A 24,625-nucleotide genomic window follows, 5' to 3' on the forward strand; every position below is an offset into this window, starting at 1 on the left:
TTTAACTTCACTTTTACCTTATTTTCCTCATCTATAGAAAGAAGATTAGATACAATAGTCTCTCAACTCATAGCTTCTACAATTCTATGTGAATTTAGGACAGAAAATATAAGAATATCAGAATGTTATAAATAAGGTTATATATAAAGAGAATAGACTTTTTTCCATTTAGTCCTCACAATATGGTTTTATTACTGAATTTAATTTTTTTTCTTAGTAAAACATAAAAATTGTTTATAAATGATTAAAGCAAGAAATAAAAAATCCCCTCCCAATCAACCCCTCCACAGAGACTCCACAGATGACTACTGCTTATTCAGATCTTCTCCTGTAACATGCCTCTGTTCATTTGTTCTGAGTATGTGATATTATGCTGTCAGTTATGAAAAACAAAATATTGAGAGTGGTTAATGTTGCTATTTTCTTTTTTAAAAATAAATAAATGAACAAATTTATTTATTTATTTATTTATTTATTTACGGCCATGTTAGGTCTTTGTTGCTGCACATAGGTTTTCCTCTAGTTGCAGAGAGTGGGGGTTACTCTTCTTTGCAGTGTGTGGGCTTCTCATTACAGTGGCTTCTCTTGTTGCAGAGCATGGGCTTGAGGCACACGGGCTTCAGTAGTTGTGGCATGCGGGCTCAGTAGTTGTGGTGCACAGGCCTAGTTGCTCTGCAACATGTGAGATCTTCCCGGACCAGGGCTCGAACCCATGTCCCCTGCATTGGCAGGCAGATTCTTAACAACTGTGTTACCAGGTAAGTTCCAATGTTGCTATATTCTACTTAATTTTTTCCTCCTATCATTTCTCTTTTTCCACAATATGCATGTATTACTTTTATAATCAGAAAAGTTAATTTTATTTAAATAAAATAATGCTAGTCATAATGAATAATAAAAATATTTTACCTCTGTTTTATTCTTAAAGAGAGAAGAGAGTTATGCATTTCATTAAAAGTTTGTGTGGAAATAGTTCTGGCTAGTAATTATATTTTGCTGAAACCAAACTGCTTGTGAAGATTTATTCTATAAGTAGTTAAAAAAATATGACAGCCAGACCATATAACTATATTATATACTCATGAAAGGAAGTACTGGCCTTTATCAGCAAGATCTCCCTTTCTGTGATAAGTTCAAGGGCAGGCTTCATTGAAAAGAGAAATTTCTCTAACGTCCTTTAATAATTAGTACAGTTGAAGATTTATCAGCTTTAGAAAAGTCATGGTAGATTGAATATTTTGTATTATCTCCTTTCTTGTCTAATGTTTTTTTTTTCTTTTTATCTTAGTTTTACTTTGTTTTTATTATTTTCTAGGAATTATAAGAAGGTCAGTAGGAAATATATCTATATCTATATCTATATTCCCATTGAATGATCCATCTGGCATTCCATCATTATCATATTATATCAGGACTCTTCTAACTCTTCGAGAAGTTCAGATAGAGTTTCATTATGTATTATAATATTATTGATGAAAATTTAAGGGAATGAGGATGTTCCATGAATGGCATGGACTGGATCAAATCCTGGGTACTGTGCAGTTACCACCAATGTTTGTGAATTCTTATTCATACCAAGCACAGCCTATGGAGTGAATGCATAACATTTACAACTATTTTTCAAATATTTGTTGATGCTATAGTATTTAATATAGTGTGGATTCGTTTAAAGGTATTAAAACATTTTGTCAGTATGCATTTTGTCAGTAAATATTTTCTAAATGTTTGGAAATCATTTATCTAGTGAAATGAGTACTTGATATGGAATATATATCTTGGAATGACCTTAAATATTGCTTTCATATATAAAAGGTATGACTCCATCCTGGGTTGACCATTTAACTAGCTGTGTGGCTCAGTTAATTTTTCTCATTTGAAAAATGGAGATAATAACACAAACTCTATTTATTCCTCCAAGAATGGTGAATCTCAAGTGCTTTAAAGAAGCTGAATACTTTGAAAATAGATGTTGCTATCATGACAGTTATTATCATAGTTGTCCATGTAATGATATAAAGCATAATGAGAGAACTGAAAAAAATGATTCAACTACTCCTCCCACCTCAGGGTCAGAGAGTCAAGTTCAAGCCCTTAAATTTTTAGCTTTTGTTGTTCAATTTAGTAATAATTTAAAAAATAGAAACAAAATTTCTGGGTCAGTATGACAGAATGAGTACATGCAGAAATCTCCATTTTCTGTTCTAAATATATAGGAATGAGAGATAAAATATAAAATTTTATATATATATATATAAAATCACTTTCAAAGATAACTGAAACAACCATGATGGACAAAGGCAGAGAGGGAAACTACAAAGGTAATCAGAGCCTGACAGTATGTAGTTATCAGGAGGCTGGGATCAGAAAGAGTATGAGGACTCCAATGTCTTCATAAGAACAAGATATAAATATGCCTCAGTCATGATGATGATGGAGATAAAGTTTTCTTCTTCATTATGGGGGACAAGTGTTATTTGCTTTGCTCTCAAATATCACTTGTGTTCTGTGTTGAAAGACAAAGGGAATACACTTACTTACCCATCTGAAACTTACTTCTGTCCAAGCCTGGTAGTTAAACAGTTTTCTGTGTGAGACTGGAACTCGAGCTTGTACTATATATAGTGGCTATAACTGGATCACCTGAATAAGTGGGAATCCCAAGGCAAGACTGCAGTACGTGACTTGTTTTGAGGCCAGACAACTGGTGAAGTAAGGATAACTCTGCCCTACATGCAGGCCAAATATAGGAGAAACCCTGCACTGAAGATGATCTCTCAAACAAAAAAAAAACACAAGGACACTTGGTGTCATAAAAAGTAGTCAATAGAATCTATAAATAAGAAAACTCACAACCAAAGAAAGAGAGCTAACAAAATAATCTGGAAGGGCCTTAAAGTTTAAAACTGTCAAAAAACCACCCACCCACCCCCTACTCCCCTAACAATAATCCCTGAAAGGTAAAATTATCATCCATAAAACAAGATTAAGGAGTTAATGAAAGCAGAAGAGTCATATATGAAAATGAACTTATTGGAAATCTTGGGAATAAAATATAGCCACAAAACTTAAAAATATAATGGATGGGTTAAATAGTAATTTTTAAAGAACCAAAGAGAGAGTTTATGAATTGGAAGATAGAACAAAAGAAACTTCCAAGGATGCAAAGACAATGAGATGTGAAAAATGACAAAGAAGTTGAGAAATATGGAAGATTTCAGATTACCTGCAGGATATATCAACCAGATCAATAGCCCACTCCTCAGCCATAGCAATAGAAGCCAGACAACAATGCAATTATTGCTTCAGAGTACTGAGAGAAAATAAACATAAACATAAAATTTGATACTCAGAAAAATGATCATTTAAGAGGGAAGCCTAAAGAAAGCATATTTTTAGCTATTTGAGGACTAAGAAATCTTACTATTGATATTATTGAAAAGAATTGTTATTGAAAAAATTCAATGTTGAAATTGACTCTTATTGAAAGAATTATTGAAAGATGAATTTCAGCAAAAAGAAAAAGGAAACTAGAAGGAAGAAATGTGATGCAAGAATCCTGGTTGTGTCAATAGATCTGGAAAATATCTTGATAAATCTAAGTAAGCATTGGTTGTATAAATAATAATAATCACAATAATAACAATACCATTGACAGAGAACTAAACAATAATTACATGGATATTAGAGGATATCAGAGGGAATGAAAGGATGTAATGTTCTTTTCTTATTTAGAAGGAAGATAGAGATGTTGAGTAAGTTTATGTTTTAATAGAAAATGTATGTTTAAATATGTATTTAGATTATTGGGTTAATCTTTCAAAGAACAGAAATAGATGATAGAATTTCCAAGTCAATAGAGGGAAGAAGGAAAACAAAAACAGAACAACTTTATGAAAACAGGCAGGAAAGGAAAAAAAAGTAAGGGAAAATGTGGAAAATATAAAATGTTATAAATATTTCAGAATAATCTCATAAATATAATTTGAACCAATTTATTCAAATATATACACTCAAATTTTTAAATTTTAGCTATATGCAATTTAGAGAGACACATATAAAACAAAATTACATAGAAATGTTGAAAATAAAGAAATATAAATCTTCCCTAATGAAAAAGAAAAATCTTTAAAACTGACTGATTCCAAAAGTTCTAGCATGCTGAAACATATAGAGAGCAGCTGAATTAGAATTTAGGAGATTTATAGGCTCAAGTCATATATTTTAAAACAAGAAAGGGAAAGAAAAAATTCTTAGGCATTTAAATAAAGAAGCTAGAAACAGGACAAGGAATAAATCAAAAGAAAAATAGAAGAAAGTAAATAGTAAATGTTAAATGAGAATTTAATTAAATAACAAACAGAGTAATAAAACAGCAAGATGCATTAAGAAGGGGAAAAAAAGCAAAACTAAATAACACTAGGAACAAAAAGACCTAGAAACGATGACAATAATTCAATCAGAAACAGGAAAAAATTCAGGAATTATTTTTAACTTTGTTAGGTATGATAATGATGTGGTGGCTGTGAAAAAAAAAATCCAGTGTTATCAATTAAACATGCATATGAAATGATCACAATTTCCAGGACTTCCATTAAAATATTCTAGAAGAAATAAGGAAAGAAAAAGGAGAGAAAATAAGGGAAAAGTGAGGAGGATAATGATAAATAAAGCAAGACTGGCAAAATATAACTGTTAAAACTTAAGGTTTGTTATATTATTTCTTCTACTTTTTTAAAAAAAACTTCTAAATGGGGGGTGCATAACAATAGATCAGAGAGAAATTGAAAAAATCTAGGAGAATACAATGATAAGTGGTACTAATAAAATTATAAACAGATTATGGACAATTTTCTATTAATATAATAAATTGCCAGAATTGACTTAAGAAGAAATAGAAAGCATATTAAGTAGGATCTATAACCATGAAAAATCATGAAATCAGTAGTCAGATATTTCACCTGACACTCCAAAAATTTCACCAGGTCTATAGAGTTTAATGGACCAGTTGTTGCAAACTTAACAAGAAGAAAGGTATCTATTTTACACAAACTGTTTCAGAGAAGAAAGAGGGAAACCTACTTATTCAAGCTAGCATAATTGGGATGTTAAATCTAAAAAGGTTAATTACAAAACTAGGATTATACACCAAAATCATAGCAGCTGTTTTTTTAATCTAAATTTATTTATTTATTTTTGGCTGCCTTGGGTCTTCATTGCTGCACATGGGCTTTCTCTACTTGTGGTGAGAGGGGCCTATTCTTTGTTGTGGTGTGCGGGCTTCTCATTGCAGTGGCTTCTCTCGTTGCAGAGCACAGGCTCTAGGCATGCGGGCTTCAGTAGTTGTGGCTCACAGCCTCCAAGTTACAAAAAATACATTTAAACAGAAAAATGAGAAAATACAGAAATAAAGGAAAACAGTCAAGCAAAACAAAATAACAATAGTTTAGCCATTAAACAAAGTCAAGGACCTTTAGTTCCTCCTCAAGGGCTATAGATAATATCCTGAGCCATCTCCTTTGAGCTGCTTTGCAGATACTGAAACCCCCATCAGGTGGAAGAAATTAACTGTATGCTGACCACAAGCATGTAAACTGCAGAGCATCTGTAACTAAAAGGTTGATGATGTTGATTCCCCAAACAATCAGATTAAGATCTCAGCCTGTCCACACCATGATGGTTTGACTGGCTTCTGACCCAGATTCCAAAGGGCCATATAAGGGCAGAAAAGAGGTGGAACTCCAGGTCCAGGTAGAAACCCACGTATTCCCAGAAAACCAATGCATATGCCTCCCTTTCTTGCCTTAATCATCCCCTGAGTGTGAAGTTGATTTGTGAACTAAGTTCCCACTTCTCCATTCTCTGACCATTGAACAAAGCTTGTGCTGCTTTCATCTCAGCTTCAGTTTTTGGCTGCCTGGACCCAAACAGAAAAAGAATTTTCCCTGCCAAGGCAGGGGCCTTGGCTGGGACAGGGCCCAAGTGGGTGTCCAAATAACCTAACTGAGTAACAAAAGATATTAAGATTTGTTACTTTTGTGTGGTAGGAACACTTAAATTATTTTTACATTTCTAAATTTTTAAGTTTTCTCCAAAGAAATCTACAACAAATTACGTCATCTCTTCCTCAACTTCAACGGCAGAGAAAATCATCCCTTTAAAGCATTTCATGTGCCAACCTAATAAACAACCATCAGACTTGGTCAGTGGTAGGAAGCTTAGAATATACTATTCTTAGATCAAGAAATCCTCAGTAGTTCAACTTACTACACGTCTTGTAAACATCACTATGGTCTCTCATGTAAGTTGGTGAAAAATTACAGCATTTTTTTAAACATTTTTTTTCAACATCTTTATTGGAATATAATTGCTTTACAATGTTGTGTTTGTTTCTGCTGTAAAACAAAGTGAATCAGCTATATGTGTACATATATCCCCATATCCCATCCCTCTTGTGCATCCCTCCCACGCTTCCTCTCCCACCCCTCTAGGTGGTCACAAAGCATCGAGCTGATCTCCCTGTGCTATGTGGCTGCTTCCCACTAGCTATCTATTTTACATTTGGTAGTATATATAAGTCCATGTCACTCTCTCACTTCATCCCAGCTAACCCTTCCCCCTCCCTGTGTCCTCAAGTCTGTTCTCTACCTTTGTATCTTTATTCCTGTCCTGCCTCTATGTTCATCAGAACTTAAAAAAAAAATTTTTTTTAGATTCCATATATATTTGTTAACATACAGTATTGTTTTTTCTCTTTCTGACTTACTTCACTCTGTATGACAGACTCTAGGTCCATCCACATCACTACAAATAACTCAATTTCATTTCTTTTTATGGCTGAGTAATATTCCATTGTATATATGTGGCACATCTTCTTTACCCATTCATCTATCGATGGACACTTAGGTTGCTTCCATGTCCTGGCTATTGTAAATAGAGGTGCAATGGACATTTTGGTACATGACTATTTTTGAATTATGGTTTTCTCAGGGTATATGCCCAGTAGTGGGATGGCTGGGCCATATGGTAGTTCTATTTTTAGATTTTTAAGGAACTTCCATACTGTTCTCCATAGTGGCTGTATCAACTTACATTCCCACCAACAGTACAGGAGGGTTCCCTTTTCTCCACACCCTGTCCAGCATTTATTGTTTGTAGATTTTTTGATGATGGCCATTCTGACTGGTGTGAGATGATATCTCGTAGTTTTGATTTGCATTTCTCTAATGATTAATGATGTTGAGCATTCTTTCATGTATCTGTTGGCAATCTGTATATCTTCTTTGGAAAAATGTCTATTTAGATCTTCTGCCCATTTTGGATTGGGTTGTTTGTTTTTTTGATATTGAGCTGCATGAGTTGCTTGTGTTTTGGAGATTAATCCTTTGTCAGTTGCTTCATTTGCAAGTATTTTTTCCCATTCTGAGGGCTGTCTTTTCATCTTGTTTATGGTTTACTTTGCTGTGCAAAAGCTTTTAAGTTTCATTAGGTCCATTTGTTTAATTTTGTTTTTATTTCCATTTCTCTAGGAGGTGGGTCAAAGGGATCTTGCTGTGATTTATGTCATAGAATGTTCTGCCTAAGTTTTCCTCTAAGAGTTTTATAGTGTCTGGCCTTACATTTAGGTCTTTAACCCATTTTGAGTTTATTTTTGTGTATGGTGTTAGAGAGTGTTCTAATTTCATTCTTTTTTTTTTAACATCTTTATTGGAGTATAATTGCTTTACAATGTTGTGTTAGTTTCTGCTTTATAACAAAGTGAATCAGTTATACATATACATATGTTCCCATATGTCTTCCCTCTTGCTTCTCCCTCCCTCCCACCCTCCCTATCCCACCCCTCTAGGTGGTCACAAAGCACCGAGCTGATCTCCCTGTGCTATGCGGCTGCATAGCTATCTATTTTATGTTTGGTAGTGTATATATGTCCATGCCACTCTCTCATTTTGTCACAGCTTGCCGTTCCCCCTCCCCATATCCTCAAGTCCATTCTCTAGTAGGTCTGTGTCTTTATTCCTGTCTTAGCCCTAGGTACTTCATGACCTTTTTTTTTTTTTCTTAGACTCCATATATATGTGTTAGCATATGGTATTTGTTTTTCTCTTTCTGACTTACTTCACCCTGTATGACAGACTCTAGGTCCATCCACATCACTACAAATAACTCAATTTTGTTTCTTTTTATGGCTAATATTCCATTGTATGTATGTGCTACATCTTCTTTATCCATTCATCTGTTGATGGACACTTAGGTTGCTTCCATGTCCTGGCTATTGTAAATAGAGGTGCAATGGACATTTTGGTACATGACACTTTTTGAATTATGGTTTTCTCAGGGTATATGCCCAGTAGTGGGATTTCTGGGCCATATGGTAGTTCTATTTTTAGATTTTTATGGAACTTCCATACTGTTCTCCATAGTGGCTGTATCAATTTACATTCCCACCAACAGTGCAAGAGTGTTCCCTTTTCTCCACACTGACTCCAGCATTTATTGTTTCTAGATTTTTTTTTTTTTAGATTTTTTGACGATGGCCATTCTGACTGGTGTGAGATGATATCTCATTGTAGTTTTGATTTATATTTCTCTAATGATTAATGATGTTGAGCATTCTTTCATGTGTCTGTTGGCAATCTGTATATCTTCTTTGGAAAAATGTCTATTTAGGTCTTCTGCTCATTTTGGATTGGGTTGTTTGTTTTTTTGATATTGAGCTGTATGAGTTGCTTGTTTGTTTTGGAGATTAATCCTTTGTCAGTTGCTTCATTTGCAAATATTTTCTCCCATTGTGAGGGCTGTCTTTTCATCTTGTTTATGGTTTCCTTTGCTGTGCAAAAACTTTTCAGTTTCATTAGGTCCCATTTGTTTTGTTTCTGTTTTTTTTTGCGGTACACGGGCCTCTCACTGTTGTGGCCTCTCCCGTTGCGGAGCACAGGCTCCGGACGTGCAGGCTCAGTGGCCATGATTCACGGGCCCAGCTGCTCCGCGGCATGTGGGATCTTCCTGGACCGGGGCACGAACCCGTGTCCCCTGCATCGGCAGGCAGACTCTCAACCACTGCGCCACCAGGGAAGCCCCCCATTTGTTTATTTATGTTTTCATTTCCATTTCTCTAGGAGGTGGGTCAAAGGGATCTTGCTGTGATTTATGTCACAGAGTGTTCTACCTATGTTTTCCTCTAAGAGTTTTATAGTGTCTGACCTTACATTTAGGTCTTTAACCCATTTTGAGTTTATTTTTGTGTATGGTGTTAGGGAGTGTTCTAATTTCATTCTTTTACATGTAGCTGTCCAGTTTTCCCAGCACCACTTATTGAAGAGACTGTCTTTTCTACACTGTAGATTCTTGACTCCTTTATCAAAGATAAGGTGACCATATGTGCGTGGGTTTATCTCTGGGCTTTCTATCCTATTCCATTGATCTATATTTCTGTTTTTGTGCCAGTGCCATACTGTCTTGATTATTGTAGCTTTGTAATATAGTCTGAGGTCAGGGAGACTGTTTCCTCCAGCTCCGTTTTTCTTTCTCAAGATTCCTTTGGCTATTTGGGGTCTTTTGTGTTTCCATACAAATTGTGAAATGTTTTGTTGTAGTTCTGTGAAAAATGCCATTGGTAGTTTTTTTTGTTGTTGTTTTTTGCGGTACATGGGCCTCTCACTCTTGTGGTCTCTCCCATTGCAGAGCACAGGCTCTGGACACGCAGGCTCAGTGACCATGGCTCATGGGCCCAGCTGCTCCGTGGCATGTGGGATCTTCCCAGACCAGGGCACGAATCCGTGTCCCCTGCATTGGCAGGCAGACTCTCAACTACTGTGCAAGCAGGGGAGCCCCCATTGGTAGTTTGATAAGGATTGCATTGAATCTGTAGATTGCTTTGGGTAACATAGTCATTTTCACAATATTGATTCTTCCACTCCAAGAGCATGGTATATCTCTCCACCTGTTTATATCATCTTTAATTTCTTTCATCAGTGTCTTATAGTGTTCTGCATACAGGCCTTTGGTCTCCTTAGGTAGGTTTATTCCTTTTTTTTTGTTGCAGTGGTAAATGGGAATGTTTCCTTAATTTCTCTTTCAGAGTTTTCTTCATTAGTCTATAAGTATGTAAGAGATTTCTGTGCACTAATTTTGGATCCTGCTACTTTACCAAATCTTTAGGATGCAAACAGAGACAGTTTTACTTCTTTTCCAGCTTGGATTCCTTTTCTTTCTTTTTCTTCTCTGATTGCCATGGTTAAACTTTCAAAACTATGTTGAATAATAGTGGTGAGAGTGGGCAGTCTTGTCTTTTCCTGATCTTAGAGGAAATGGTTTCAGTTTTTCACTATTGAGAATGACATTGGCTGTGGCTTTGTAATATATGGCCTTTATTATGTTGAGGTAGGTGCCCTCTATGACTACTTTCTGCAGAGTTTTTATTACAAATCGGTGTTGAATTTTGTCAAAAGCTTTTTCTGCATCTGTTGAGGTTATCATATGGTTTTTATCCATCAATTTGTTAATATGGTGTATCACATTGATTGATTTGCGTATATTGAAGAATCCTTGCATTCCTGGGATAAACCCCACTTGATCATGGTGTATGATCCTTTTAATGTGCTGTTTGATCCTGCTTGCTAGTATTTTGTTGAGGATTTTTGCATCTATGTTCATCAATGATATTGACCTATAGTTTTCTTTCTTTGTGACATGTTTTTCTGGTTTTGGTATCAGGGTGATGCTGGCCTTGTAAAATGAGTTTGGGAGTGTTCCTCCTTCTGCTGTATTTTGGAAGTGTTTGAGAAGGATAGGTGTTAGCTCTTCTCTAAATGTTTGATAGAATTCACCTGTGATGCCAGCTGGTCCTGGGCTTTTGTTTGTTGGAAGATTTTTAATCACAGTTTCAATTTCAGTGCTTGTGATTGGACTATTCAGTTTCTATTTCTTCCTTGTTCAGTCTCAGAAGGTTGTGCTTTTCTAAGAATTTGTCCATTTCTTCCATGCTGTCCATTTTATTGACATATAGTTGCTTGTAGTAATCTCTCATGATCCTTTTTATATCTGCAGTGTCAGTTGTTAATTCTCCTTCTTCATTTCTAATTATGTTAATTTGAGTCTTCTCCCTTTTTTTTTCTTGAAGAGTCTGGCTAATGGTTTATCAATTTTGTTTATCTTCTGAAAGAACCAGCTTTTAGTTTTTTTGATCTTTGCTATTGTTTCCTTCCTTTCTTTTTCATTTATTTCTGATCTGATCTTTATGATTTCTTTCCTTCTGCTAACTTTGGAGGTTTGTTTTGTTCTTCTTTTCTGTTTGCTTAAGGTGTAAGGTTAGGTTGTTTATTTGAGATTTTTCTTGTTTCTTAAGGTAAGATTGTATTGCTATAAACTTCCCTCTTAGGACTGCTTTTGCTGCATCCCACAGGTTTTGGGTCATTTTAATTTTTTTCTAGGTATTTTTTGATTTCCTCAGTGATCTCTTGGTTATTTAGTAGTGTATTGTTGAGCCTCCATGTGTTTTTTTTTTTTACAGATTTTTTTCTTGTAGTTGATATCTAGTCTCATAATGTTGTGCTTGGAAAAGATGCTTGATATGATTTCAATTTTCTTAAATTCACCGAGGCTTGATTTGTGACCCAGGATATGATCTGTGCTGGAGAATGTTCCATGAGCACTTGAGAAGAAATTGTATTCTGTTTTTTTGGATGGAATGTCCTATAAATATCAATTAAGTCCATTTTGTAAAATGTGTCATTTAAAGCTTGTGTTTCCTTATTTATTTTCATTTTTCATGATCTGTCCATTGCAGAAAGTGGGGTGTTTGTGTCCCCTACTATGATTGTGTTACTGTGCATTTCCCCTTTTATGGCTGTTAGCATTTGTCTTATGTATTGAGGTACTCCTATGTTGGGTGCATAAATATTTACAATTGTTATGTCTTCTTCTTGAATTGATCCCTTGAGCATTTTATTTTTACAACATTTATTTGCCTATAACTCTCCAGATGTGAACAGTTATTAATTAATTACTTTATATTCATACATATATTTATTTAACAAATATGGAATGCCCGCTACATTGCATGCACTGCATGCCTACCCACTGGGTCTACATGGGTGAGAGATAAAATCCTCGTTGTTAAGGAGGGGAGATGGAGAGAAATGTTAGTGTTGACAATACCAGTGAAATCAATAGTGCCTAAGGCTACATAGATCACAGAGGTTCATCCATCCCAACCTTGAGGATTAGGGAATGTGACACTTGAATCAAGTACTGTTATTAATCATCAAACAAAGGTGGGAGGTGCTGAGGAAAGGGGAAAAGGATGGTATAATCAAAGGGAATGGCTTATGCACACATGGAGAGAACATCTGAGGAACTGCAGTTTTGGGATTGCTGCAGAGGAGGTCAGGGAGTTTAGAAGCTAGATCATGGTAAAGCCTTGCCTCTGCAGCTAAAGATTTGAATCTAATCTGGGAGCTACAGGAAACCACTGAAATAAGAAATGATATGTTTTCTATCTGTAGTGCAGAGAACCCAATTTTTACTCTGACTCCAATGAGAAGATAATTGGTAGAAAGCACAACATTCTGCACTACCTGTCTAAGGGCACTGATGTGGTAGGACTTCAACTTGTGCTTAAACTGTGTCTACTGATACACTTCAAGATATATGAATGCATGTTTTATTTACTGATGGAGCAAGCCTGATGGAAGCTGATTTATTTTTGGAACTTAGGCCCCTCCTGAGAGAGAATTCATCCTAAGAGAATGACATTTTGGCGTAGTATCAAATCTTAGTAATGAAGGGAATAATTGAGTCTGAAATAACAAGATACCTACTACTATGTATTCTCTGGCTGAACTTCCCCATGAACTTATGTCTGGGAAGATACTGGAGTGAGAGTGAGAAAGTATTCCTTTGGTATTCCTCAACAGGTTGTAACACATAGAAAGAGACACACTTCCTCACCCCAATGCCTCATTTTGCTCTGGAAGTAATTGTAAGTTTGTTACCTTCAATAGTCAATAGCTGTGGTACTCAGCAGAGGTGGCTGCAGAGGAAACATGTCTTATAGGCAAGGTCAATATCCAAGGCAAGCAGTGGTGCTTCTGGGCAGATGCGATTGCTCATAGAGAAGGTAGCACAGGGATTTCTTGTGCTTGTGTTGGTACTCGGTAGGAGTGGTTGACATGTAAGTGCCTGGTGAGTGCTGTAACATCTAGCAAAAGAGAGATACAATAGAAGAAGAAAAGATTAGTTTGTTAGCACAAAATGTGTACCCCCATGAAGACACAGTTATAATTGGCCTGAAGTGTGGAGACCTCCTTTTCTGTTCTATACTGGCAAATGGGAGCAAGAAGCAACAAAATACAAGCTAAGAAGAGTAGGCCTGAACCATCTCTCCCAGATAAGCTGCCCAAATTCCCAGAATACTAGGCTCTGGCAACTCTACATTCACTTACTGTAAAAGTGTAAAAGGTTAGGTTACTCCCCAGGCTGTAGAACAAGTGCCCAATTACCCTCAGAGATAGCATATCCCTCATCTGAACGGAAACCTAGCCTGTATCTTGCATCCAGCTAATCTTCTACATTACTGAAACTAGGCACTTTTGTTTTCTCTTTATATTCACAGAGAGCAGAGAGAGATTTTCATGATTCTTCATGACTCTATTCTCTCTGCTTTAATAGCCAAAGGCTAAAGCCAAATGAACTTATTCACAGAGAACAACAAGCAATTTTGTCTGATCTATATTATTCTTACTGAAACTGCAATTGTGTTATTGTGACTGACAGATTCTCAAGAGAGATTCAGTGAAAATACTCTTGATAAAATTCACTAAGGAACAGAATGTTTCAAGTGGGTGTGTCAGGCTAGAATATCCCTGAACTTTTCAGTAACAGCACATCAAAAGACTGCTGAATTTTTATTTTCCATCAGAAAAATAACAAAACCAATCTGAAATCTGAGTGTGTTTTGAGGGCAGGTGGTATTAGCCTAGTAGTAAACACATTTTTGGCTGCTCCTTTTTTTCCCCCCTTAGGCAGCTATGTTTAATGGGCAGAGAGAAAGCTGTTTGCTTGCAGAATCTTATTATAGAGCAGAAATATACTTGCTCCAGAGAAGAGGAATTTAATTGGTTCCAAGTCAAATGATGTTAACAGGTGTCACCTCACCAATCCAGGACTTAAATGGGTTATTATAAACATGACTAATACATATTTTTCTGGCTCTTGCTCCCACTTATTATGCAAGACTGCATGCCCCTGTAATGTTTCTCCTGATTATTTCTAGCAGCTTTAGGGTGTGGTTGACATGTGCTCATGAACACATACTGTTGGCTACCACATAGTGTCTGCCATTTTCTTACCCTTTAGCTCAAGCTCTTCTCTGCTGCCATCTGCAACTAAGGCCTGCACAGCTTAATATAAACTGCAAGGAAGTCTTGATCAGTATTTCTGCTTCTGCTAGGCTCCATGACACTTCAGTGGAAGAACATTACATTGCTGGTTCCATGGATGCACTGAGGTCCAAGAGATTGCACACGTAGAGGGAGAAACTCTGTCCCTTTCAGTGTTCTACACTGTTGATGTTAATTGTCACAAGTTATAGAGTTTTTATCCATAGGTCTCTCTTCCCCTAGGACCCAGACATCAAGCTGTAGGGAAGTAGCGTGGGTAGTATGTGAGTGTGGTGGCCATAGAATGTGTCTTTCACATGTGACTGAACCATAGTTGAGGTGGACTCCAGTTGCTGCGCTCTGAAATCATAACCACGTTTGCACAGAGGCCATGCTTCCCTGGCTGTTTTCAGTGAAGAACTGAGCATGGGAGTAATATGAAGGTTGGCATCCTGAGAGACATCGGTCACCTCTGACAGATGGCTTTTATATGAGGTTTCCTAACAGCCTTGTCAAACTTTTCTTGGAACTGAATTATAGTCTAAGATGCTTCTACCCAACCTCTCTTTGTTTTTTCCCCTCTTTCTCTTGCTGTTTGATGACTGTCTCAGTTCCCCTACTCTCTTCATATTTTCTCTCACAGACATTTCCCCCAATACATTTTTCTTTTGCACATTTAGTCCCATCTTGGCATTTTGCTTCTCACAGGACCTAGACTAACACAGTGAATGTGTTATGTGCCAGTGGAATAACTAACTATTCTCCCTGTTGCTGAACCACGTGTATCTTCTTGATCACTTCCCTTCAGAGGAGTTTTATCTCCCAGGTGGCTTCTAGGTCCTTTTACAAGTAGATTTGATGCTGACCTCAATTTCCCCTACTCAGATTTGCTTGGTATGCTCAGACATGTCCGGATCTCATTAGGAGATGTGATGTGATAGAGGCTCAAACTGAGCCCTTTTCTATATATTCCAGAGCATCTGTTATGATTCTTCACCAGTTTGATGCACAATTAGAGAAACAAAAGAAATACAGGAAACTATCCCTGCCTTTGAAATTAAAATTCAGTTAGTGAGACAGAAATCACACATGTGCCACAAGTGATTAAAAATACAAATAATAATCATTAATTTTTCAAGGACATGGAGAGAGCTTCAAGAAATATGGTTTTGGGACTTCCCTGGTGGTGCAGTGGTTAAGAATCTGCCTGCCAAGGCAGGGAACATGGGTTCGAGCCCTGGTCCGGGAAGATCCCACATGTCGTGGAGCAACAAGCCCGTGCACCACAACTACTGAGCCTGCGCTCTACAGCCCGCGAGCCACAACTATTGAGTCCATGCACCACAACTACTGAAGCCCACGTGCCTAGAGTCCGTGCTCTGCAACAAGAGAAGCCACCGCAATGAAAAGCACGCACACTGCAACAAAGAGTAGACCCTGCTCGCCACAACTAGAGAAAGCCTGAGCGCAGCAAAAAAGACCCAACACAGTCCAAAATAAATAAACTTACTTTTTTTTAAATCCAGACTTAAAAAAAAAAAGACTCCGCCTGCCAGTGTAGGGGACATGGGTTTGATCTCTGGCCCAGGAAGATCCCACATGCCCAGCAAATAAGCCCGTATACCACAGCTACTGAGCCTGTGCTCTAGAGCCCACATGCCACAACTACTGAAGCCCGCGTGCCTTGAGCCCGTGCTCCGCAACAAGAAAAGCCACTGCAATGAGAAGCCCATGCACCATAACGAAAACTAGACCCCCGCTCGCTGCAACTAGAGAAAGCCCGCACAGCAACGAAGACCCAACACAGCCAAAAAAAAAAAAAAAAAAAAAAAAAGAAAAAGAAAGAAATATGGTTTCTCCTTTCTCTGGGTTTGTACTCGTGTGTTTAGGATAATGACAGAGAATAGTAGAAAGCTGTTTCTGTGCAGCTGCATGACCAGTTGTACGTGAAGGTGTGAAGGTGAGAGAGGCACCATAATCATCATTCTCATTACTGTCATGTGCTTAGAGCTTATCGCCATTCATCAAGGCCTTACTGAATTCTCCCATTGTGTCAGAGACTTGTTGAATTCATGGACTGACATGAGGTCTTCACTTTTTGCTTCCCAAAGTAAAAAGCTGGATGGAAATTAGGAATAAATTAAACAAGTTGGTTTAGCTCTTAATCAGGCATAAGAAATCACCACTGATTTTCAAAGGGTATAATATTTTACACTTAAAAATGTATATACCATATGGGGTGGGAGGAGATAAATGTCAGTTAGCTCTTAAATACCAATGTCAATGTGAATGTTGTTTTCTTAACAAAAGGTCTTTGGCTAAATTCTGGATTAATAGGCATAGAAATAATATCAAAGATTAGTAATTTAGTATGCCGTCCTGCTGATGGGAAGAGCAGCCCCTTGAAAGTTGATATGGATGTTGTCAAGGGAATTGCTCACAGAAAAGAAAATACCAGCAGAATTAAGTTAATTTAAAGAGACAAATTTTCTTTGGTAGTGAGGTTTTTTTTTGTTGTTGTTGTTTGTTTGTTTTAATGGACTTGCAGATACTCAGGGTTAAACTCTACCTTAGGCCTTTGAATAGTTGTCATGTGACTTTGGATGGCTTGCATATTCTTCAGGATAGGGTTATGTCAGACTGACAACCAGCTAAATTCTCAGTGTTATCCCACTCTCTTATGATATCACAGAATAAACCACTAATGTCAAGAAGTTTCTGAAGTCTCTATCTGGGAATTTGTCGATCCACCAGGCACAACAGTCCCTGGTATAATGCTAGATAAACTTAAATGGGACAACCAAACAAACAACTAAACTGACTCATGGATTTATCCTTCAAGTTACATTTCATTGGTCATTGAAATTGACCAATTCAACTAAATTGACAGTATTGTTGAGCTGTTTTGTGATATGTTAATATTTCCCCATTGTATTTAACATTTTAAATATTGTAGAGCTAATTCCTATTCCAACATATACAAAATAAATGCTTGTCCCATAAATTCAATAGCAACACATGGTACAGTATGAGTAATTTGATTCTATAAGAATTAAAAAAGGTAAAGATTTTTCAAGAATCAGATTCTTTTACCAAAAATATCTTGTGAATTTGAGATTGTGTCTATGCAACCTCAAATATGAATAAAAAGTAATATAAAGGGTTTTTTTCCTTTTGGGTGGTGATATTAAATTTTCTTTATACTTTTACATTTTCAAACTTTTTACAATAAATATATCTTTTTAATTGGACAAAAAGAATTTTGAATGGTTAAAAAAGAGATGGGTGTGGCTTAGTGAGTAGGAAAATATTCCTAGCATTTGAGACATTCTGGCAAGTGCTTGGAAGCAAAAGACAGAAATCTGACTACATTCAAGGAATTTGCCAGTGTTTGACTGCACTGTAATTACTATATACTACCTGTCACTTCAGCAAGCTGTCTCTTTACAAGGCATGTGACAACAGAATGTTATATTAAGATTCCCCATCATTAGGTTTATATCGAAATGAAGAAATGAAATGGAAAGTCTTTCCTTTAGTAATATTTCTAGTGCATGAGAAACGATGGGGAAAGGTTTGGCTATGAACACAACTAAATAGGGAATTTTGTTTATGTCTTCTGGGAATGTATTATTTTGATTGACCCTAACTGGGAATTCAGAGGGGAGGTTTATTCTATTATCTGTAAAGAAAGAATCTGATGAACAAGCACAATTGTTAAGGTCATGTTTAATTGATAGGTTTTCAAGTTCAGTTAAACACTTCAGAGGCTCCATTTACCTCCAGACACCTGAAAAGTTGATTACAAACTCATTTTAGTAGTCTAGTTTTAGTTAATGTTTATATTTGAAAGTTATACAGTTTTATTTCTTTCAGATATATCCTATAACTCATGTTTTTCACTAGTTTTGACCAGTTCTCCTGCTACCCCCTGTCTATCCAAATGACTGAATTTTGCAGTATGGGTTTACTGCTGTATTAGTATATTGACAGAAATATATATACCATGGCTTCCACAGCTGTTTCAGATGAAACTGTATATTAATGTGTAACTTGCACATACAGCTTAGCTGGAAAGTTATGTGGAACAGGTGACTGGGGAGATAGCTTTCATCCCTTGGACTAAAGTCAATTTTGAAGGAGGTAAAAGATGCCTGTTGAATTCTGGTGCGTGTGTGTGGTTTGGGGTGTGCATGTGCAAAGCAGAGAATTCTTCACACTTCAAAAAGCTGAAAATATGTGTGGTTAAATGAAGTCACATTTTTACATCCTCTTATGCTGAGTGGGGGTGGGGGGCAGCCAAATGCAGCAAAGATTTGTTAATATTAGTCTGTCACTCTCGGTTTACGATGCTTTAAACATGTTAGAGATACTCATGAAGATGTAAAAGATGAATTTAAAACCTACATCAATTGTACCAAAAGTCAACTGGAAAGAAAAGATTTTAAGTCCCTGGGCTTTTAATACAAATTGGCAGCCAAGGCAGCCTTAGTTAACACATTTCCATGTCCCCCTAAACACAAATAGCCTCCAACCTTCGGAGGTTGTTCCTTCGAGATGTTTCATCGGTGACATCACAGTGATTACCACCTCCCTCAGACTACTTTAGGTCCTGCCCAGAGCCCAGGAGTCCAGACAGCCTGGGAGACGAGCAGGAGTTGGAGCCCACGTTGGAGAGAGAGAGAAGAAGCCTACTGCAGCCCAGTGTGTCCTTGACCCTGTTCAGGTAACAGCAGGATTTTTAAGCTTAGCATACAGTGTGTATATGTGTACAAGTTGCAAATGAGAAAAGCAGAGGAATATTTACATTTCTTAATAAAATAGGCAATGCCTATTGTACACAGTATTTCTTAAAGTAGAAAGTGAATATTATTGATTCTTGTTTTTCTCTTTTTACCTTATGCATTTTCTCCCTCCCAGTTAAAATTTTTTTTCCATATCATAAAGTATGTCTTCCATGTTTTCAAAGTCTCCATTCAAAGAAAGTCAGTGTCAAACAATTTATTCAGAGTTCTTTATTTCACCATATGGCAATCACTTTAGATCATATGGTGTGATCTTGACTTCAGGAAAGATTCAAAATGAAGCCAAAATTGTCTTTGCAGGTTAACAGCAGAAAAATGGAAGATCGTTGATCTGAGGTTTTACCTAACTTTGGTATAAATGTGTGTGAAAGTAGAGTCCACCCCCTACAGTTAGCATATGTGTTGATTGAATTGTATTCATTAGAAATTCTCACCTTAATGCTGTGTTTTATTATTTTAAAAATATACATAAAAAAACCAAATGTTTACGTTCACCATCAAAGTGCAAGAAATAGTAAGAGGTAAACCATAGGAAATAAATAAGTGTTATGGGTAGCCTGTCAATTCAGAGACTATTGAAAAAATTGTGAAAAGTGTATAATACATACCATTTGAACAATCATTTTAAGGCAACACTTGTATAAATATCACCCAGGCCAAGAAATAGATTATTGGAGAACCCCAGAAATCCATTCTTCATCATCTTCCCCTTTTGCCCCACCATAGATAATCATCATCTTAATTGCTGAGATAATCTTATCCATGCTTTTCTTTATAGTTTTATCATCTCTGCATTCCTAAACAATATAATTAAGTTTTCTGTTTTTGGCTTTGTAGAAATGGAATCACATTCTGTGTTTCTTTTTGTAAATTCTTCTTTTGCCCAATAGTTATGTTTGTGAAATCCACCCATCTGATTATGTGTTGCTGTAGTTCATATATTTTCTTTGCTCTATAGCATTCCAGTGTATGACTATACCACAATTCATATCCATTCTATTGTTGATGAACATTTGAGTTGTTTCCGGCTTAGGAATAATATGAAAATATTGTTATGAACATTCTTGTATATGTATCCAGGTATATATGTGCTTGAGTTTCTAGAGTAGCAGTGAGATAGCTGGATAAAAGGGAATGAGTGTTATCAACCTTAATAAAAAAATGTCAAATTGTTTCCCCAAAGGTCAAAAATTTACACTAGCCAGGACAGTTATTTGCAGTAATAACTCATTCATGTAATCACTCCTACGGAGTAACCACAATTCCAGCAACTATTTCCAGTCTGCCAGTTCTAGTTCTGCCTGTAACTTCCTATGTGTCATTACAGAAACAACTTAACATCTCTCTAAAAGTCAGTTTCTCAGCTATAATCTTGGGAGAGAGAAAAATCAAGACAAAACTTGCCTGAGTTGTAAAGTTCACAGAGTTGTTGTGAAGGTCACATTCACAAAGCTGTGGACAACTTTCAGCAACCTTTTCTGAGTATGTTCTTGTTGGGCCACTATCCATGATTCCCTTTACTTAAGAGCTTTAATCTAATAAGATTTGGTGAGATGGTTATTTTGCCCTTCCCTGAATTGGGTTGTTTTGATCATTATAAATAGGGATGCATATTTTTTGCATATCTCTGTATTTCTTCAGAACTTATCCAAACAAATTTGTGTTTGAATCAGGGTTCAATTTTTTAAATAAATTCATAAGGAAGAATCTGCTTTAGCGTCTTTAGATTCCTTTACCCCTAAGCTCCTTACCTTCTTATTCCCCTCTGCTCTTGTGTACATTCTCACACATTCTCTCTACTTCCTTTATACTTCATTTTCTTCTCTTTACTTTCTCCTTCAAACAAATCTTTGTAAAGATTTTCATTGGAAATTTACTATGTCCTTCATGTGGAGGGCAAAAATATGAATAAGAATTAAAAGGAAGATGAAACATAAATCAGTTATCATTGGTCATATTTTAAACCAAGATTCAACAACCTACTGGTTGATATCATCTTATTTGAACTTGTGTTGTTATACCAACAGTTACATAATATGAAAAAGGATTATTCAGCTGGTTTATACAATTAATAATTTGGTACACTAATATAACAAATACAGTAATTACAATTAATAATTCAGTCAGGTTAGATGGTTAAAAATACCATTCAGGCCAAAATCTTGCTAACAACATTTCTTGCCCCCTGAACTTCCACTCTTAGCAAATAAACAAAATGCTCTTTCCCCCTAAATTTTTCACTCCATAGTAGACTTTTGTCCTAAATATTTAAAATTTTATCTTTAATTTTTAATTTCATTTGGTTTGCATATACACAGTGCCAATTATGCCACATCACTGGAGGCAATACTTTTATGTTCTCAAAGTATGGTTTCCTGCATGTACTACCTGTACAGACTATAAAGATACCACCCTTGCTTTTTGAAGTGTTTACAATATAGCACATCCTGGACTTGACTAAAAATAGCTGGCACAAGCCCTTGTTGAAATAGAAGTACCCATGGGGTTTACACTTGCTCTTTGGACTGAGTGCCTGTTATGTGAGGGACTTTTGGTTGACCTCAGTAAGCTCTGTGCTCAATGCAGGGCTTTTTTAAGAGGCCAAGCAGCTGTTGAACTAGTTCATGCTTTCACAGGGTTAGACAAAGGTAGGTCAGCCTGAAACCTGAAAAATTACGGTATCCTATTTCTATATGTAATTCAAAGCAAGAACAACACTAAACCACATTTTTTCTGTTTTAGTGACCTTGCTTGCTGGTACTCTAAGTTAGCAAAGCAATCACACACACAGGCACACACACACACACAGAAATTGGAGAGAGAAAAATGTAATATTTTTTATTTTGTCAAAGCAACAATATAATGAGGACTACGTTGGTCGTTTTGTCATAAGGAAAAAAAGCCAGGCTCTCTGTATAAGTCAGGATTCTTCAGAGAAACAGAACCAATATGGTGTATGTGTGCGTGTGTGTGTGTGTGTGTGGGTGTGTGATATAATTGGCTCATGTGATTGTGGAGGCTGGCAAGTCCAAAATCTGCAGGGTCGGTGGGAGGCTGGAGACCCAGGGAAGAGTAACAGCTCTAGTCCAAAGACAGTCTGGAGGCTAGAAATCTGAGACTAAAGTATTGGCAGGGCTGATTTATTCTGGGGCCTCTCTCCTTGGCTTGCATATGACCATCTTCTCCCTGTGTCTTCACATGGTCTTTGCTCTGTACATGTCTATGTCCTAATCTCTTCTTCTTTTAAGGAAACCAGTCATATTGGATTAGGATCCATCTTAATGACCTCATTTTAGCTTAATTACCTCTTGAAAGACACTATCTCCAAATATAGTCACATTCCTCAATAAAAAAATAAAAAATATAGAGTCAGATTCCAAGATACTGGGGGTTAGGATTTCAACATGTGAATTTAGGGTGGACACAATTCAGCCAACACGTTCCTCTTCCATAATGCTTCTGTTTCCTTTGAGGAAAGAATGTTCACTAATTTCTTATGTTTTCTTTGTTACTTTCGGTTAGGAGGTAAGGACAAGCAGAGGTCTTTTGTGTGCCTTCAGAAGTCTGGCTTCAGTTCTCACCAAGCTGCTCTGAGAATGGAACGATCCACCAGGGAGCTGTGTCTCAACTTCACCGTTGTCCTGATTACAGTTATCCTTATATGGCTCCTTGTGAGATCCTATCAGTACTGAGATACCACAGCTCCTGGAATTGACTACAACACTCCAGAACTGTCTTCTGTATGCGCTGAGATCTCACTGCTGTCATGGGATGCCTTTTCTGGCACCCCACGGCACTTCTGACCTGCTCACACAATATTTGGGCTGCCCCCAGTGCTAGGATTGATTGTGTGATCTCTAAAGATGCTGCTCTCAATGGCTGCCAAGTGTTTGCCAGGGAGCATTAGATTTATTCCCCAACTCTTACTGCAAATGTGTCAGACAAGCCACAAGGTTAAAAGTAAACTGGATTCGTGATGACATAGAATTCTAACAAGCCCCTGGTATGTTTCACCACACATCCCTTCATCCCACACTCAGCAACCAAACTCTAAATCAACTACCAGAAGAAAGAAATTGTTAAAGGAAATCTTTGTCAGCCCCTATAGCTATCATGTGAATAAAGTTGTCAACCCCAAAAAATGACTTTTAGAATTTATTTTACCTTCTATTTGTGATACTGCATTTGACCCTTGGCTGGGATTGAAGTGACAAATATTACAGTATTTCTAGCATTTGAGATAAGCCAAGATCCTCCAACTGCTGAGGATTTGAAACCAAGTCAATTAAGAGTGTTATATTTCAAATAATTCCATTGGTTCAGTGCTCCTCAAACTTTCCCTCTGAACTAGTCCCAAAGGCAGAGGGAAAATAAATCCATTCTACTAGGAGGTCTGGAGTACAGCCTGAACTGTCCACTAAAAGCACAAAATTTCTTTGAAGCCTTGTGTTTTATTAAAATTCACAAAAAAGTATATTTTACTCTGTAATATCTCCGTTTACTTTAATATAAATATTTAAAATTATTTGTCACTGAGTAAAACTAGAACATGAGTCATGTCTCTAAGAGTAGCATATTCCAGTTTGGTTATTGTCATTATGCAAATAGAGCTAGTTACTAATAAACTACAGTTATAACAAAGAGAGAATAAAAAATGCAACATATATGTTTATGGAAGAGACATGAAATAGACGTTTCTTAAACATGTTACTAGAATACCCCACACTAGACAGATCACATTTATTCCCTGTGCCAATTCTGAGGTAACCATGGAGAAAAGGAATATTGTTAAGCCTTATTTTTCATAGCACCTCTCATAAAGGCATTCCTTGCTGAGTTTAGCCTATCACTGCCATTGCCTACTTAGCATTGTGATTCTCATCCCTGGCGGCACAGTTTATGTACTCAGGGGTGATTTTTCAAAATATTTATTCTGAGTCCTCCTCAGACCAATTAAATAAAAATCTCAGGGGGTAGAACCCAAGAATCTGCATTTTTCGAAAGTCCCTTAGATCACTATATTGTGTAGCCAGAGGTGAGAATCACTGATACCTACCAGTACTTCCCATACTTTGATGTGATTATGAATCAGTGGGAAGCCCCTTTTAAATGCAGATTCTAATTCAGTTTGGATTCTGATACAGTCTGGACTGAGGCCTGAGATCTTGCATTTTAAACAAGCTCCTTAGTAATGCCGATGCTATAGTCTGTGGTCTCCACAGATTTAACAGATTAGAGTTGTGGGATTAGCACATTAGAATCACCTAGAACCTTTAGAAAACGAACCAAGCTTGAGCCTTATTTCCAGGAATTTCTAATGTAATTGTTCTGAGGTTGAATCTGAGCATTATTTGTTTTTAGAAGGACTCCAGATGATTCTAATGTGCAGCCAAGGTAAAGAACCCTGATATAAAGGGAAAAGTATCATTATTTCGATGGGTTACC

General features: G+C 36.7%; 2 protein-coding genes across 2 annotated transcripts in view; both read left to right on the top strand.

Moving 5' to 3' along the window:
• SLC35F2 (solute carrier family 35 member F2) overlaps positions 1 to 22,787 on the top strand; it is a 117,696-nt gene extending 94,909 nt beyond the window's left edge. The window contains exons 8-9 of the mRNA XM_081238739.1: positions 18,975 to 19,101; positions 22,703 to 22,787. Coding sequence (XP_081094865.1) covers positions 18,975 to 19,091 — 117 coding nt within the window. The 3' untranslated portion in view covers positions 19,092 to 19,101; positions 22,703 to 22,787. The remainder of the gene's footprint in view (positions 1 to 18,974; positions 19,102 to 22,702) is intronic.
• On the top strand, positions 22,716 to 23,262 carry SLN (sarcolipin). The gene has a single exon (XM_081238741.1). It carries the CDS (start codon positions 22,777 to 22,779, stop codon positions 22,870 to 22,872), a length of 96 nt encoding a protein of 31 aa, XP_081094867.1. The 5' UTR covers positions 22,716 to 22,776; the 3' UTR covers positions 22,873 to 23,262.
• The last annotated feature ends 1,363 nt before the right edge of the window (positions 23,263 to 24,625 follow it).

Source organism: Mesoplodon bidens (genome assembly GCF_964165515.1).
Source record: "Mesoplodon bidens genome assembly, chromosome: 7".
Lineage (NCBI taxonomy): Eukaryota > Metazoa > Chordata > Mammalia > Artiodactyla > Ziphiidae > Mesoplodon > Mesoplodon bidens.

Excerpts from the sequence above, each read along its gene's own strand:
- SLN (XM_081238741.1), top strand. The coding sequence starts at position 22,777 with ATGGAACGATCCACCAGGGAGCTGTGTCTCAACTTCACCGTTGTCCTG.